This window comes from Phalacrocorax aristotelis, chromosome 6, assembly GCF_949628215.1.
Source record: "Phalacrocorax aristotelis chromosome 6, bGulAri2.1, whole genome shotgun sequence".
Taxonomy (NCBI): domain Eukaryota; kingdom Metazoa; phylum Chordata; class Aves; order Suliformes; family Phalacrocoracidae; genus Phalacrocorax; species Phalacrocorax aristotelis.
The window spans coordinates 58604306-58622047 of record NC_134281.1 but is presented as its reverse complement, the minus strand read 5'-3'; the positions used below and the strand labels follow the sequence as shown (position 1 = coordinate 58622047).

General features: G+C 39.5%; 1 protein-coding gene across 5 annotated transcripts in view; it reads left to right on the top strand.

The window, feature by feature from the left end:
* The window catches only part of ARHGAP29 (Rho GTPase activating protein 29), a 52778-nt gene that overhangs the window by 18177 nt on the left and 16859 nt on the right, over positions 1–17742 (top strand). For 4 of the 5 annotated variants that reach the window (XM_075098157.1, XM_075098158.1, XM_075098159.1 and 1 more), the window contains exons 3-5: positions 6059–6202; positions 14899–14995; positions 15334–15406. In XM_075098157.1, the coding sequence (XP_074954258.1) occupies positions 6059–6202; positions 14899–14995; positions 15334–15406 (314 nt within the window). Of the gene's footprint in view, positions 1–6058; positions 6203–12557; positions 12872–14898; positions 14996–15333; positions 15407–17742 lie in introns of those variants that run through there. The other variant, XM_075098160.1, reaches the window with a different exon arrangement.

Here is a 17742-nt window from a genome sequence, read left to right as displayed (position 1 = left end):
AGATTGAAATGTTGGTTACTGAAACTTATTTCTTCTGAATTCTTCTAAGATCGAAAGTGATGAGGAGCTGACTGCATTCCATAAGGTGAAACTCTAATAAAACGTCATGGATGCAGATATTGGGGAAATTACTTCCCAGTTTGTGTGCTTGTTCTCGCCATCGGCCTGCAAGACTGTTCTGTCTGGCCCTTTCTTCTGGAGGAGATTGGGATGTATGCGCATGATGTGCAGTGGTACTTAAAACCAGAACTGAGGCTCCTATATTTCAGTGGAAGTGAAAGGGGAGCTGAGGTACGCACTCCTCAGCTGATCCTGGGAAAGCAGGAATTGACAAAGGAAGTTCTCAAAACGGGGACTAGACCTAGTGAGGGTGATGGTTAGCTTCTGCCACTGGCTATGCCCTGGAGGCTTTGTACACAACTGGCATTCAAGTGTTCTCCTCCAGCTGCATTTATTAATCTTAAACTAGTGGTAACATCCATACAGTGAGTGAGTTAGGTTGTGGTAGACACTTATGAAAGACAAGGCATTTATTTATATTTGTGAGGAGAAACTATTTGTGCAAAGATACAAGTTACGTTGTTTATATTAAATTTATCTCGCTTGCTGAGAAGATCTTATATATATTCCCCTCCCATAGTCAAAAGAATGGTCTGTGTATAGAAGCTTGTGGCAGTGGAGAGAATGCATGGCAGGTTGTTCCACGCTGATAGTATCTTTCACTGTGTGTAATGTTCTTGAATGCTACTGAATGCATGGAGTAAATAATCACATCTTTCTACTTGTAAAAAGCTTCTTATGGGAAGCAGGACCTTATTAGATGGTGTGAACTTGAATATTTGCTTTGAAAGTCTTACATGTAATCAGACTTCAAGAATTTTTCATGGATGCATTACTTTTCAGTTGGTATATCTAGATCGATACCCTATCTTTCCTTTTCATCAGCGTGACCAACTTCAGTTCTAAACAAACTTTTAGCCACAGCAAAACCATAGTTGTGTTAGTGGTTCCCCTTCTCTTATGGTTGGTGGAAATGGGGTAGTAGAAGGAGAGTCTGCCGCTGTCAGAAGGTGTTTGTGTTCTGGGTGGAAGCAGAACGGTGCATGCATCTTCTGTACGCATCTGAACAGCAATGTAGGATGTGCGATGGCCGTGGAGGGGAAAAACTGTATGTTAGTCTGTATTTAAATTGTCCTGGCAAACATTTGTTGAAATAAACAGCTTCCGAAATGTTTAGGCCAACAATAAATCAGGTCAGACAAAAGAATACCAGCCAACTGACACAGCAGTGCCTTTCCCGACTGCACGTATTGTGACCAGCCCTGACTTGGCAGCAAGGGTGACTGGCACTGACAAGCTTCATGAGCAAATTTTGGTTTGTTTTGCATGGACAGAATCCGTAGCTATAAGGCCCGTCCATTACTGCTTGCTAGTATTTACTAAACAAAGGCTTCCTGTTGAGAAATACCTAAAATGAGAAAATGGATAGCTTATTCTGTCTTTACATTAAAGATGGATGAGTGGTGATAAAATGTGGTGACTGAAACCATTGACTAGTGGGATGCTAATGACAACAGCGTGCTACTGAGGTGGCTTGGCTGACACTGACAGGCTTCCCAGCTGCTTTGTTGTATCATTCTTGTGCATTAGGTTTGCCAGCTTTGAATGCATGCTTTTTCACCCTATTCTTCTTTCTCTACTTTTCCTACATAGCATGCTTTCATGTGGTTGCCTTTATATTTTGGAAGAGCTTGTTTTCAGCTAAAGTAAATGACATTTTTTTTCTTTTGGGGGGTAGAGGGCTGACTGATTCTTCCCAGAGATTCCAGGAAACTGCAGTCACCTAAGCAAACAGCTGAACTCACGTGCCCGGAGGGGTCCCTTCTGCTGCAGAATCACCAGCAGACACAGTCCTCTAGGCCTGAGTACTAACTAGCCGTCTATGCTATTGCAATTCATGTTATTAAGCTTGAGAAATATTTTAAACCTGACATAGCATCCACTGGTGGAAGAATTTCTTGCTTGACTTCATGTAGATAAATGAATATGTACAGGAGAAAAGGGACAGAAGAAAAACTGAAAGTAAATATTAATTTTTATGACTACTTAGGCCACATTGAATTGCTGCAGAAACTTGGAGACACATTTCCTCATTCATTTCACTGTAAACAATATTTGTTCTACTGTTGTTTTGGCCTCTTAGCCATTTTCGGACTCCTTAGTGTTAAAACTGTGTTTCTGTTAATCTGGCATATTTAGATTGTTTTACTACTTGAGGTTTCTAGATCTGTCCTGAACAGGAAATCTCTGGTTTGGTGTCTGTTTGGTGAGTCTCAGTCGCTAAATGCAGGGTAGTTGTGGTGCCTGATGGCTTCTGCCCCCACCCCACTACTTGTGTCACAGACCTTTTGTCTTCTGGAGGCCCAGAACAATGTTTCAGATATTCTGTAAACAAATAATAGTGATGGAATACAAAGAAATCTCAGTTGGGTGTAGCCAGACCTTTGCCTTTGAGAGTACACATAACTAATCTCATGCTTGAATGCATTATTTTAGTGACGGTGTTCTCCTGGATGGTATGATAAACATCTACTTCAATGCAGCAGTTGTTTTCAACTTGCATTTCCCTTTGAAGCTCGCTGCTGCTGCTTCAAACTTGAAGATGCTTGTGTCCCTTAAGTTTGTGGGTTTGGGGTTTTTTTTTCCCCCCCTCTCTCTCTCCTCCCACTCCCACTTATTTTGTTTTTCTCCCTAACTCTGTTGGTCTGGTAAGATATAATCAAATCTTAATGCTAAGAAACTGCATTTTGGGATCAGATATGCTTTAATTAGTCTTTATGATTTTTTTTTCCCCCTTAACCTAACCTGTAAGGAACCTCCAGCAGCTGTTTTATCCTGTAATGACAAGCCTGTAGTTGTGGGTCACACTGAACTCCCCAGAATAAATCACGCAGTTAGTCGCATGCCTGTGATGCACAGCTTCCAGAGGACTCAAACTGGGAGTAATCTGTAGGTTGGTTTGCCTGCTTTCCTGCCTTGTCTCCCCCTCCCCTACTTGTTCAGGGTCCAAAAGTCTACCCACCAAAAGGACCTGGTTATGGGGAAGGCTTGTGGCATATAGTCTTCAAATGCCTCCATAAAAGGTTGTCTGTCTCAGTCCTGACAATAAAAATCATTAGTCCAAATGAAGGATTGTGGAGTATTTGTCTGCCTCTGGAGGTTTATAAGAAGAGATGAGACACGACCTCCATGACTAACTCCTCCTTTAAGTATTTCAGAGCTTCGGTCTGCACACTAGACATGCTTCTTAAGAAATTAATTGGAATTACCATTAACTATCTAATATCCTATTTCCTGAAAATAACATTACTATAATTTTCAGATATATTTTCTATGTTGTCTGATCTACTTTGGGTTTTTGGGCATCAGTACAGCTCTGCTGTCTTTCCCTTTCTCCACTGCCTTTGCCTGGAGCTGCCCAGTACTCCCAACAGCATTTATTCTTGCATTGATGGAGTACAATTGAGGCTTTGATGGATTAAAGCCCGAAGGGACCATTAAAATTATCTGGTTTCATTTTGACAGCTATAGAATTTCTCCAAGTGTTAGAAGGTGGCAATGGCCATGCTGGCTTAGACTAAAGCTGTGCCTAACTGGGTGTCTGAGCTCCAGAGACTGCCAAAAGCCAACAGCTAGGGAAAAGTAAAAATTATAAGCTGGACGTATCTTCTGAACCCTCTCTGCTTAGGGGAGCTCTTGCACTGTTGCCGGTTACGTTGTTTGTTTTAGTACAATGCTTAGTAGTTCAGTAGACTAATGAGTGAAGTAATTGAGTGAAAAGAAGTTGTGGAGGCAGGTTCAAAAGGAATGAAATTAATTCCAAGACAGCAGGTCTGTAAGCAGTTACTAAAAGCATAGGAAACGGCCGGTCTTGTCTCCTAAGCAGCATTGCCCACTGCTAGCTGGGCCCATGGCCTGACTTGGTAAGGTATTTACTGTCTCATTAGAAACCCAGAGGGAAGCTTAGAAGAGCTTGTCTAGTCTCTCCTTGTTTCCATGTAAACTTCTTGTGTCGATGCTGTGTTTTGGCAAGAAATTCTACAGGTCTGCTACATGAAGAATCACCCTTTTCTGTTTTGAATCTGGCTCATGCTTGCTCTGTGTAATCATCTAAAGTGTGTTATATTTAGCTGAAAGACATCAGTAAGCAATTGATTCTACATGCTATTTTCAGGCTTTTCATGATTTTCTAATATTCTTGCATATCCCCTCTAAAGTATCTCTTATCCGAGGTCCCAGCTTCTGCTATTGTTGCTTGTATGGAAACAGCTTCAAGCCTGGATTGCTTTCCCCATTAAGTTCCAAACTCTGAGCTATAGTATGCCTTTAGATCAATGTGTGTTTGTTGTAAACTACCTCTGCTACTAATCGGTATGTACTGAATCATAGCCACGTTTAGTACCAGCCTCTTGACGGTTTCTTTTGCCTTTGCTGTGTTTGAGTCCTCAGTTAAAAACCATTATGTATACAAGTAAATGAAGCTAAAGCCACAACTGTGTTTCTTTAACAAATTACATAGAGCTTTTTTAAATTACTGCTGTGCAAGATGTGTTTTCATAGACTTCTGTGTGTCTTGTTACAGATAGAGCTTCCAACTCCCCTCCAGCAGGAAAAAACATGCAACGTGCTGGTGAATGGTAGATAAAGTTTTGCCTTAGTCCACTTCCTGAGTCAAGGTTTTTCCTTGGACTGTGCATAAGCTAGTCTGAGTTGAAAAAAAATCTCCTGATATTTCACATCTAGGGAGATAAATCCTGCAGCTCAGGGGTCCTTAGAAGGCTTGCTTTTGCACCTGATACAATCACATACAATTTGTATATGATCCCCCCACCTACCCACCTGGCAGTAGGGATATAATCTGCTGATGTGTAATATTGTACTTTGTTGATTCCTCAGAAAAATTTAGGTGCCTCTAGACTAAATATAATGGCTTGTAGCCAGAACAAAATGCCTCAGATCTGAAACTGTTCTCTGAGTAACACTGGATGAATTTGCACTGTACTGTAATTGTCTGTATTGACCTGTTTGTTATCACGGCCACAGACAACACAGAATTGCCATTCCTTTTTGCTTGGTGGGGAAGTGAGTCAGCTTGTATTAGATCCTCTTTTTCTTTTTCATAAGCTAGACTTTCCTGAATTTGAATGCTTTTTACCACAACTTGCAACGCAGCACTCTAGTGCATGTGAAACTTTAATTCCGTGCACCAGCACCTCTTCTGTAACAGAACAGAAGAGCTTGTGGTTTAACCTGTGCCGTGCATGCAACAAGAGCTATTTTTTTTAAAATGGGGGGGGGGGGGGGGGGCCACAGGATTTAGGGGCACACAGCAAGAGCCATATGCTGTAAAAATTATTATGCTGTATGTGTGCTTGAGAATTTTTCTCATTAGGCCTAATTCTACAGAATAATTCAGGTGTTCAACTTCTTTACCAGGACTGATGTGCTTAAAGACAGACCTGTGTAGTTTTAGTCTTATAGTCTAAAGATGCTTAAGATTCGACCGACACTTGAGTTAAAAGCTAGCCAACATTTGCCAAAAATCTTTGTTTAATTTTATGAATATACAGAAGTGGTGTTGAATTTGTATTGGGTAAAGAAATATCTAAGGAACAATCCAAATCTGCTTTTGTTGATATTCTTTTTTGAATACATGTAATTGTCAAAATGGTAGTTGATGACATGAAAAAAAGATTGATGATGGTTTAATTCAGAAACCTTCAGGTATTGGTATAGAGTCCCTTTTTGTTTAGTTGTTTTTAAAGTATACTTGCTTGATTTTGGGGAGAAGTGAGTTAATATGTAAACAGCATACAAAATTGCAAGTAAACTGTTGGCAAATGCTAGTATCACTTTTTTTAACCATTTCTTTGTTCTAAGCAGGCCCAGCTTCTATATGGCCTAGACATCAGTGCGGCTGAATACCATTGAAGTGGTTTGTAATGCATTTGGGCATTAAGTCACAATTTTAATGTAGCTTCTCCTTTACTTTTTGCAGAAAATCAGGATGGCCTGCATCAGGTGGTACATGAACGCCTGGGGGAGTTGCTGCGTGTTTTAAAAGCAGTGATAAATAAACATCAGACTCTCAACTCAGTTGATATTCTTAGTGCTGCAGGAACAGTAATTGCAAAAGTAAAAGGTAAGGAATTACTATCTTTCGTATTCTTGGAAAATTGTAATTAGTGACTTGATTGACTCTGGCTTGGAGTTATAGGTTTCTATGCATACAGAAGAAATGTGGTTTTTTAAGAGTAATACATTTACACTTGTTAAAAAATACTTTTCCTAAGTGAAAAGTAATATTAAATAGCTTGTTCCCCTGTTGCTGTAATAAAATTCTGCTTATAGGAAGCTAGCTGCAGACCCACACCGAATTCCAAAAGCACAAGCCTTTGATCTTGTGTATCACAGAATGATAAACCTCGCATTTACCCACTTAGGGATTTGGAAAAAACCTTTGCTTAATTCTGTGAATTTGTGGGGATGATGTTGTATTTATATCATGTGAAGAAATACCTAAATGACCAATCCAAATCTGAATGGCCTAACACTTAGTTATGAATTCCACAAACAGATCATGAGCGTGGTAAAGGTGTGAACGGCAATAAAAAAAGCCTTGCAGACATACACATTAATACTTTCTATGGCTGGCCTTTGCCGTCGCAGTTCTCTGCGTGTCAAAAGAATGCAAATGGTGAAGCACGCAATTGCCAGCCCCGTAAACCATAACTGTTTCTTCTCTGGGTAGCCTTTGACCCTTTGACTGCAGCTCTCCCTACTCTGGAATGTGTCTGGTATATTACTGTGGAACCAGTACAGTTTCTTCTGTGTGGCATGGAGAACGCTTTGAGGAGTAGGGTTAAATCTCCAGCTCTAGCCTGTGTTAAATCGTGTGGAACATCTTCCTTAAGAGATATATAATGTAGTTTTTCTCTTTGTTCTAGGGTTTTTCCCCTTGCTTCCTAATAATCTTAGTATGTCTGAATATATACTGCTGATTCAGTAAAGTAGGAATATCAGTTAAAATGTAAACTTGTTTAGCTGCCTGATTTCTTTATCTTGTATTCTTCCAAGCTTTTTATGGATTATTCCTTTCTTTTGCCAGTTTATTCGAACTTGGCAGGTACTAGCAGCTCACTCTGCGTTTTCTTCCTGCTACATGTAGAGTTTCCTATAGGTCTGTCACTGGTATTTGAAATGACCACAGGATTATAACTGCAATTCCTGAATTTGCTTTAGAGAATTGTATGTAACAGTAGAAATGCAGAGGGTGTCCCCAAGAGGTTGTCGTTTGTCTTGTTGATCTCAGGAAGAGTTAAGTACATGTGTACAATGGTAATCAGATATTTACATGTGAGAACAGGCTAAATATTTAGCAAACATAATTCTACATCCCTCTTGGACAAGCTGTTTCCATGCTTAAGTGCTATGGTAAGATTACTGTGTGTCTCCACTCCCCTCTAATTTCAGTGGGCACAGGTTCTTTCTTTAATTTAAGGGATGTTGAGGAGAACTGGTTTAAGGTATGTAAGTAAATTAGACTGCATCAACCTTTGCTAACTCATGTTTCCAAAAACTATTGCAGTAAATCTATTCTCTCTGGACTACATAGTTTATCAAGGTTGTACTTGATATGCAATAAATTGATCTCTGTATATACTGTCCAAGTTTGCCGTTACAGACTAAAGCTGTGCAATTACATTCCCTTTCTCACGTGGTAACATTGTTGATTGATTCCATAATCACGTTGGCCTTTTTGTCAATTTTTGTGTTCGATTTAAAGTCCATGATAAGTCCAAGGTCACTTTTTGTAGTTCTAGTGCTGAACCAGTTTTCCAGATCTAGATTTATGTATTCGCCCTCCTACCCTTCCACTTCTGAAGTGGAGACCTAAGCACTTCGTTGAATTACGTAATCCGTTCCTCCAGAGTACTTGCAGCCTTCTGAATTTGATGCCACACATATTTTTTTTTTCTCTTCTTGGTGCACGCTGTTCCATCATACAGTTTCAGTAGTACTGAACCCTCAGCAGATGCATTGGTGGCTCATACATTTTCTTATATGCATCTGTTTCTGCCTGGTTTTATGAGTAGCTGTTCTTTGAATAGTTATTTTAGGATTCATTCATTTCTCTTGATAGTGAGCAGAAGAAGTAACATCAGTATTAAGTGGTTTTTTTGGCAATGGAGAGACTCACCAACACTTGTCAGCTTTTCCCCCCCCAAACAGATTTTATTCATATAATAAATACGTTTGTACTTGAAATTAACTACTAACATTTGCATTGTAGAGTTCACTCACTGTAGAGTTCACATATATTGAGTTTGAGGAGCTGCAGTCACGGAGGGATTGCGTTATTTTCTATATTGAAAGAAAAACTCCTGTTAGGAAAGCACTGTGCATATTGTATAATTACAGAATTTTGAAAGTTACTCCTCCCTATTTTGTAAGAATGCCTCGTGAAACAGAAGCAGTACAGTCATGTCTTCTGGTTTTCTGTCAAATGTGCTCAAGCGGCTCAAGCTGTAAGACCATACTTTAGGTACATCTGAAAAGTCTGCATTCAGCCATAGCTCACCTGAACTATCTCAAATATAATCTTGTATGTTGAGAAACCACTCAAGGAAAAAAAGGCATGAAAGGATTGATTTTTGTTGTGGTAACAGTCTCTGTCCTTGAGGTGGAACTAAGCTCAGGTTTTGACTTTTTCCCCCACTTGGTTATGTTACTCTGTGAATAATTTTCTCATTGGCAATGGTTTGACAGTACTGAAAACTTAACTTTAGGTCTCCTGCTACAGGATCCAAAGTACAGTGATGATGTTGTGCACAGTGCTGATCTGATACAAGTGTGTTCTTCCAGCTTGAATAAATAGATAAAAAGTGTTTTCTGATGGAATGAAAGGTTATGGCATGCCATCGCTGTTCATAGCATTCTCACTAATTTCTCCATGAGTTATTCATCTGCCGCAGAAGCAGCGTACATTCTGGGCCTAGAACGGAGCGGCTGGCATAAACTGATTGTTTGGTTAAAGCAAACACAAGCTCACTTTACGGCGAACCGTTGTTCCTGTGATCCAGCGCTGTGTGACCTGGCCTCGCAAGGAAAAGGAGCTCCAGATCGCCCTATAGAAGGTGGTCTCCGTCAGTCCTGCCTCAGTACTTGTAGCCTTTGATACAAATATGTGCTTTCATGTGAAGACTTCAGTATGCCTATCAGTTTGCTCAGCCATGTATTGCATTCCTCATGCGCCTGGAGATGGATACGGGGAGTCAGGGGGCTTCACCTCTTTGCAACCGGTACTTTGGTCCTACTTCTCTGAGAACACCAAAACCCTTGCTGTATTAAAGTGGTCTGCCTGCCCCCAGCATAACCTGTGGTAAATGTGAAGTCAGTTTAGCACCTGTTTAGTTTTTACAGCTGGTTTTTGTGTGAGGATCATATTCCTCCGTGTTTGTATTCAAACTGAAGTGTACAACTGGAGCTGAGGAAGCTGAAGTTAAAAATACAGCATGTTGTGGTGAATTGTAAGCATATCAGACCTCAAGTTTGCTTACAGGGGCCTGTCAGTAACACATAGGTTCACAGGATTTCAGCTGCAGTTATTTCATTAGAAGAGATGTAACTTTTGAATAAACAGGAAGCTACAAGAATGTGAGGAGCTGGTAAGACAGAACCAGTATCCTTTTTCCTCTGTCTTCCCAGCCTGTGTTAGTGTGACATTATGAAAAAAGTTAATCTGACTCATCTGTTTCTTGTCATTGGAGGACAGAACTATAAAAAGACACGGAAGCACTCTGTATCTGTAGTCAGATTTATGACTAGGAAGAAGATTAACCTGGCACGGAAAATTTCTGCTGTTTATTTAGGAAAGGATGAAATAGAAACAAGCTGGAATTTACATGTGGGGTTGTTCCTCTCCCCTTCAGAAATAGAAGCATAACTGGCTTATGTTCTAGAAAGACCTTTTTCAATCTTTGCATAATGCCAGGGTTTCAAATCTAGTTTGTATTTGGAATTTCATGGAACAGGCAAATGGTTATTTTAACAAATGGCTGTCTTTGCTCTTAATGAAATCACAGTAACTTTGAAACCAGAGCCTATCAGTGACTCTGGTTTGCCAAGTGTCGTCCTAAGTATGACAAGTTGCACTGTGATTTAAATGTAATGAATGTCCAGTGCAGACAGACCATCCTCTTCAAATTATTGTGAGTGGGAGTATTTTGAATGCTAGCAAAAATTAGTGCTTGTGCCCGTCCATCAAGCTTCTCAGCTATTTCTCAGATCCTTCGGTGGGAATTACATGAATGTGCTTGTAGCTCTGCTTTGGATGTCTAATGCTTTTCAGTTTGGACAGATTGAAGGAAAAACTAGCTATAGCATGTTACCTTAATCTTGCCATGGCAAATGATGTTTGGCAGAACAGATGATGAGAGTCTTTTACCATCTTAGACTGAGGCTGGAGGAAAATGTAGGTGAAAAAACCCTTCATTTCTCTGGTTATATCTTGGACATGACATGGTTCACCAGGCCTCTTTGCCTGGACCCTACTAGTTATACGTGCTTACTCAAGTGCTTTGTAAAGCATATCTTTTAAATGGCCCCTCGCTTGATGTGGAAGAATTGAGACTTAGTGAAGCGTCTTGCCTGGAACCTGTTTAGACTCCTATTTCTGGAAGTCACTTCCCAGTCTGGCACACAATCATACTCAGTTGTTATTTCTCCACTTAATGTCTTTAAATAGTTGATGTCCCCAGAGTACATGGTTCTCCTGATCCCATGCTGAGTTCAAGTTTATACTGTTCTCTTGCTCAAAATTGCACCTTCTGGCTTAACTGAATCACTAGATTGAATGCAGATTCCTGGTAAAGCTGAAAATAGCACTTGTCTTGTAGAAGTTCCCTTCTAGGTATTTTTTTTTTTCCCTAATGGTTCTGCATCAAAGTTAAATACCTCTAGCAAGGTAATTTCAGTTTTGTTGGTGTATCTGTGATGTAGAATCATAGAATCGTTAAGGTTGGAAAAGACCCTTAAGATCATCGAGTCCAACTGCTAACCTATCACTGCCAAGTCCACCACTAAACCATATCCTCAAGCACCACATTCAGAAAAAAAATTTATTATGGAGGGAGTAGGAAAGAGTTCCTCAAACTTGACTTGTTGGTGTCCAGCTAGAGCTGAGGAGGCTGCCAAGCTTGGTAGTAAGTACAGGCACAGAAAACTAAAAGTAGAACAGTGGGGCCTGGACAGCCAGCCTGCTGGTCCTCTCTAGCTCTGAGATCCCAAGAATTCTCCTCCTCTTCCTTTCTAATCTGCATACTAGTACTTTATTCTTTTTTTTTTTTTAAACACATTTTTTAAAAGATGTGAGGTAATAAGTATTACAAGTTGTCTTTTTGGGAGAGGGAAGTAGGTTTTGGTCTTGGTTGGGTTTTTGGTTGCTTGGGTGGTGGTTTTGCTTTTGAAATAGTTCTGAAAGGTTCTTGAAAGCATTGTTGGGAGTTCAAGGACAGAAAATTGGTTGCAAAGGTATTCAGTTCCAACAAGTCAGCCAGTTGCTTACTGCTTAAAAGTCAGGTAGTAAAGTATGGAATGAAGATGGATTCCTGTCTAAGGAAATAAATGGTGTTATCTGTCTATGGGGTATGAGAAGATTGTCCCGCAGAGTAAATTCTGTGAGCTGGTGTAGTTTAGGCTTGTCCAGGCTCTGCAGACAGCTGGCAAGGTAGCTTTGTTGCTGCCAGTCCTGCACGTGTCTGTGGGGAGGGGGGAGCAGGAAGCAAGGAAACTCCTGCAGACTCCGGCATGGCTGTGTCCCCTGGGTTTCCTGGGCTGCGCTGTCTTGATTTGACTGGAAGGGTACAAGAGAGCATCGTAGAACCTTGTGTGCTATGCTGTGGTTGCAGTGAGCTGTCTAAGCATCATCTTTTAAAGGCCCTGGTTCCGCTTTGGTCTTGACAGCTGACAGCTGTAGTTTCAGAAGCATTGCTCACGTCCTCAGGCCCTGCTTCAGCTTCTGGGATTCTGGTTTCCAAAATTCCATGGCTGTTGCTGGTTCCCCAGCCTGTTGTGTGCTTGATTCGGAAAGCGTTTGATGGCATAACCCAAGAGTTGAAACTTGGCAGTGTCTTGCAGCATTTTGAGGAGGTTGCCAAACCCACCTCAGTTTGTAGACAGCTTTGCTAGCTTTGGAACTACAGATCCACTTTCATGCAAGCTAGGCTTGCATTTCAGTTACTGGATTCCGGATTTTAATGTATTGCCATCATATGATCTTTTTTTAAAGTTCATTATGTGCCATCTGAAGTCTTACTTAAAAGTGCTGTAAAGTTGTATACCTGCTTTGAAATCTTTACAACTATAGATAGCTGTCATTTCCAGACATGGAAAGATTACTATAGTTCATTGTTGTCAGTAGCTATTGTGTGCAGTCAGGATGTCCTGGGGAAAGAGCGTGCATGCTTTAAAGTTGATGTTAAGTACATCAACATTCCAGTGGTAGTAAGCTAGAAGAAAGCTGTTTGTATTTCACTGAGTTACTAAGAGTTTGGACTAACCTTTTTTTGGGGAAGTGGTAATTCTGAAAAGGTTGAGGTTGGTTACTCCATTTGTGATGGATACTGAAAAGAAAGGATTTCTCTGGTGTATAAAGTGTAAAGCTTAACTTGCCCTGCAACAGGAAGGCAGAGCGAAAGAGACGGCATTTCTTTAGGGAGAGGCTATCTATATTAATGTCTCATTAGCAAAGTGAAAGAAGTGCTCTTTCTCTGAAGACGCTGCAGCTAATGGATATACAAATGTTTCAGTGGTAAGTGCTTTGAATGTATAGAGAGTTTTTGTTGGGTCCTTTTAATTTTGAAGCAGTTTGCATTTCATGCCGGCACTCAAATGATTTTTCCAGTCATTAGTGGCTGGTAATCAATAGATCTTGCAGTAACTGTTGATGCTTAATGGTTTGGAAGGCAAAGTTTAGATTTATAAGCAGCATTAGCTCTGGAAAGCTGAGGTTTTCAACTAATCTGAATTTAAAAAAAATAAAAAATCCACTAATATTTACAGAGTTGTTAAAACGATCATCTATGAGCTTTACTGAGTCTCATTTCAAACAAAGGTGTCAGAGGCATTTTTTTTAATGTAATTACGAAGCGTAGAAGAATGAAGAGGTAGGAGAAGCCTTAATTTAGCAGTGAGCTGTGGCAACAGACGGTTAATATTTTTGTAATACATGGCGATTTTTTTTTGCTGTAGGCTTATTACAACACATTCTTCCAGATCTGTAAGTAATTGTGAAAATAGCCCATGAGAAGAATACATATTTTCCGTAATAGCTTTGCATAGGAATAATTGTTATAAAAATGTTGATCAGGCCTTTTGGCAGCTGTGTAAAAATGAATGGATTCAACTGTGTTAATTTACTGGTTAAAAACTTTTCCTTTCACAAAGGAAGTCTAATGGGAGAGCAGATTACTGTACTTTCTTTGTTTGTTACACATTAGTGTTTAGGCACCTGGCAGGAAGTTTGAATACTTAAGATTGAAGTCTGTTACTTTAATTTGCTAAGAAAATGTGTATAGGATGGGCAGCGTATTACTGTGACTTAATTTTTGCTACTTCTAGAAGTCATTGAGGTCCGTTATTTCCATATTTCTACTTGAAATGTAAGGAGGATACATAAATTAACATTATCACAGGTCTTGCAAGAAGTGGTGAGTGGGGCAAATAGCTGTATTGTGTGTCACCGCAGTATCTCCGAAACTGATGAGTGTAAGTGTAACTTAGGCATCTAGATAATTAAGAATACTGCATCGCTTAAAAAATTAAAACTTTTAAAAAATAAATACTAATGTGAAATTGTCACTTCTTGCAATATAAAATTGGGAAAACTTCCATCCAGAGGGCTCAGCATCGGCTCAGAGGCATATACACAAATTCTCTAAAAAAAATTGCCCGGTCACCAATGATCAAGTTAAGCTGGAAACAGGCAAAAATGATTGTGCTTTTTGTATTCTCCTTTCTCCCTCCTCCCCCATGTCCAGTAGTTGTTCACAGAAAGTCTCGATGATTCATTCTTCTTGTCTCATTATTCCAGTTTGTCATTGAAGCATGTTAAAGGCTTAGTGTTGAGTGGATAAATACTTGATCACCAGTTTAAACCATCTAATTTGTCCAGGAACGCTCCTTTTTCTATTTTGGAACAACAATAGTTATGCTGAGTTTCTTCCTCACTTTTAACATGCAAAAGTGAGGGGCTTTTGCCAGACTGTAGAGCTATTAAAGGGTTTTGCGATGGACACTACCTTTTGATAGCTTTCTGTTTGCACTCAAGCCAGAAATCCTGTGTTCTGGATACATAGACAGGATCACGTACAGTTTGGGGGGGCGGAGCACCCCCATAAACTACTGCTCCTGTCTTGACTTCGGAAACATCTACCCAGAAAAGAAACATGTTTTGAAATATTTTGATGGCAGTTGTGAGCTGCTTTGTGGTGGTGCTGCTGCGTGATTTGACTCTCGCTGGTAAATGACTGTGTTTCTCTTCCCCTCGCATTACCATCATGTTCCCACACAAAGCGGCTGCTGAGGTGGGAACGTGTAGGAAGTGAGAGAGTAATCTGATTTCAGCATGGGAAGCATCTGGATTGTGTTAATTTCTTTCCTTTCGTCTTTACTCTCTTACTAATCTTCTCTAGAACTGTTTCACCAATTGTTCAGGAAAGTGTAATGTCGCTTGTTCTGTAGGAGACTTTTTGTGTATAAAATTTGCCTTTAGGCCTAGTAAACTTGCTTGATTGACCCCACCTCTCACCCTTTGGTTTTCCTTTTTTTTCCCCGAAGCGGTGAACTTCAAAGAAGTTAATGAAGAAAACAAACGAGAACTCTTCAGTGAAATCTTTTCTTCCATTGAAACATTGGCATTCACCTTTGGAAACGTGTAAGTTGGAATCCAGAAGTTTTTAAGGAGCACAGTGGTGCTCAATCAAATGAAGACTAAACGACCACAAAAAGTTTAGTTTTCTTTTGGACAAATATTAGCTGATAAACTAATTTAAATTAACCATATCCACAACAATTTTACTGCTTTGGGTGTTTGTTTTTTCTTAACAAGGAAGACGATGACGGTAGAGAAATTGGAGAGAACGTAAGATAAAAATCGTTATCAGAACTTTTAAAGGATATTAGAAACGCAATCTGAATTTTTGTTCTCAGTGATCTGAAATTGCTTGGTGAGGTAAAGTAATGAAGTAACATGATTATTTGTTTTTCTGGCAGTGTTTCAGACTTCCTTATGGGAGATGTAGACAATGGCTCGTCATTGGGACTTCCTGTATCTCGGAGAAGTCGGGTAGGCTAAACACGTTCTCTTGGAGTACGGAATATCTTTTAAGGGAGATTTAAGTGGAAATGAAAACTATGTGCAACATGTGGCTGGGACACTTAGAGTCTTCGGAGTGTTAAAACAAGATGAAACCTATGAAAAAAATGCATTCAAGGGTTCAGATACTGAATGTTCTAAATGCCAGGGATGACTCAAAGGGACTAGTGTTCAAATATATAAATGATAACCTGCTGCAACTGTGTTTAAGATTTTTTAATTGGTTAAGAACTAAATCCTTAGAAGTAAGATACTTGAATGATTTTCACACTCGAGTAGTTAGAATAGACCTAGAAGCTAAAGGTTCAACTAATACTCATTACAAAATAACCTTTTCTTCTTCCAAAGCCCAGTTTGTTCTGTAGCTGTTTCAACAACAATTAACTAAAAGAACTAAAATAGCACTGTCAACTTGTAGGTAGTCAAAGAAAAATGTTAGCGTTTTAAACTCCCTTCAAAAACTTTGAAGGTGAAATTTTAAAATGTGCAGTACAAAAATCTGTTCTGATTTTTTGTGTATCTAGAAGCAGACTTTCAAGTAAATCAAGTCAAATTAAAAGTTACGTGCAAGGAAAATGCAGTTGGTAATTGGTATGTATGACAAGTGAAGTTGTAGCAGGGACAACAATTTTAGATTGTGGGGGTTTTTAAAGACTCTGTTGAAACCTACTTCATTCCTTCACATGGCTTGATTGTAGCAATGCTGCGCAGCTACAGCTGAGAAGTAGTCTTTTTAGATTTTCGCTATGATAACACATGTGAGAATGATGGATGATCACAGAAGTTCTACTGTAGCTGCTACAAAACTCACCTTCGCAAACAAGACGGAGGGGAAGGAGGGCACTCGGAAAACTGGTGGAGCAGACTTAGAATCAGGTGATTAGGTTGCTGATAAAAAGGATGAAATAAAATAACATAGAAGCCAGCATCTCATGTAACTGAAATGAGGTGATTTGAACAAGTACTCTTTCAGCTAATCGGTTCACCAGCAGAAGGAAGGTGCTGAATTTGTCAGCATTTTAATCTTGTAATGTTTTTGCAATGCAAAAATGTATTCCTATGGAACAAGATGGTCCCATATATTGTATTGTGAAGTGAATGTTTGGCTAAAAATCATTCTTCTGGACATGGGGGTGGGGGAAGACCAAGGGGAAATTAGAATATAGCAAAATGAAGAAGGAATTCTATTTTAGACACTCCAGAAGTCACCAGCTTATATTCAAAAGCCCTTTTCTGTAGTGTCATTTGCTTTTCCTAATGTGGAAGGGAACAATTATCAGTTTTGGAGGAGGTAGGATAATATGGTTCAACTTCTTGGAAATCTGTCTTTAAGTGCATTTTCATTCAGGCAAATAAATACACATTTAACAGATGAAGCCTTTCACCTTGATTTGCAATTCAGAGAGCAATGTGGAGGCTGACTAAGAGCTGAGTGTTAGGAGGAGTTAAACGCAAAGTATTTAAGTAGCTGTATTAACTGTTTTCATTCCTGTAGATGTGTACATTCAGTGGTTGAACACAGCAGCTTAGCTGTATCCTAAAAAGATTAGAACATAACATTTTGGTAGAATTTAACATGTAAATGCTTTGAGGGTTAATTAAGGAGAGAGATTTTAATTGCCTGTTAAGTTAGGGACCTCCCTAACCAAGCTGTTGGTGATTGCTCTAAGGTGAGGGCAGGAGGGGGCTGATCTTGCTTGTCCTGACTGCAGGGGAGTCTACATTCTTTAGTTCAGGCATTCCACTTGGAAGCTTAAGTTAAATGATATGTGTACCCCCTCTTAGCAAATGTAATTGTACTACAAGGGCTAAAATGAGAACAACCAGAAGTACAAGGTGGAAGCAAAGATATTTCTTAATTAAAAACAGAAGAGCTTTAGAATACATTGGAAGAGACGAGACAGGCATGTCTGACCTTTCATTACTCAACAAGCTATTTGAATGCTATTCGATGCTCTCAGATCTACATCGCATGATAAAGGAGAAGGATTAAATTTTCAAAGACAGGACATAAGTAAAAGTAGTTGTCCATGTGCTTGCTTTTAAAATATGTGGTATTACATGTTTGTAGTGGGGTGAATGAGCATTGATTAGCTGCCTGAATCACTGGAAAGGAGTGAACAGTTCTCAGGACTGAAATGATTTAGGCCTTACAGAATGGGAAATCATTTTTAGGACCAAAACTTGTAAATGCCTCCTGAGTTAATACAAAGTATGGGCTTTTTTCTCTTCTTATTTGTTCTTCCCTAACAACTGTATATCACTTTAAAATCTACATGAAGACAGTAATACTTCATACCTGAATC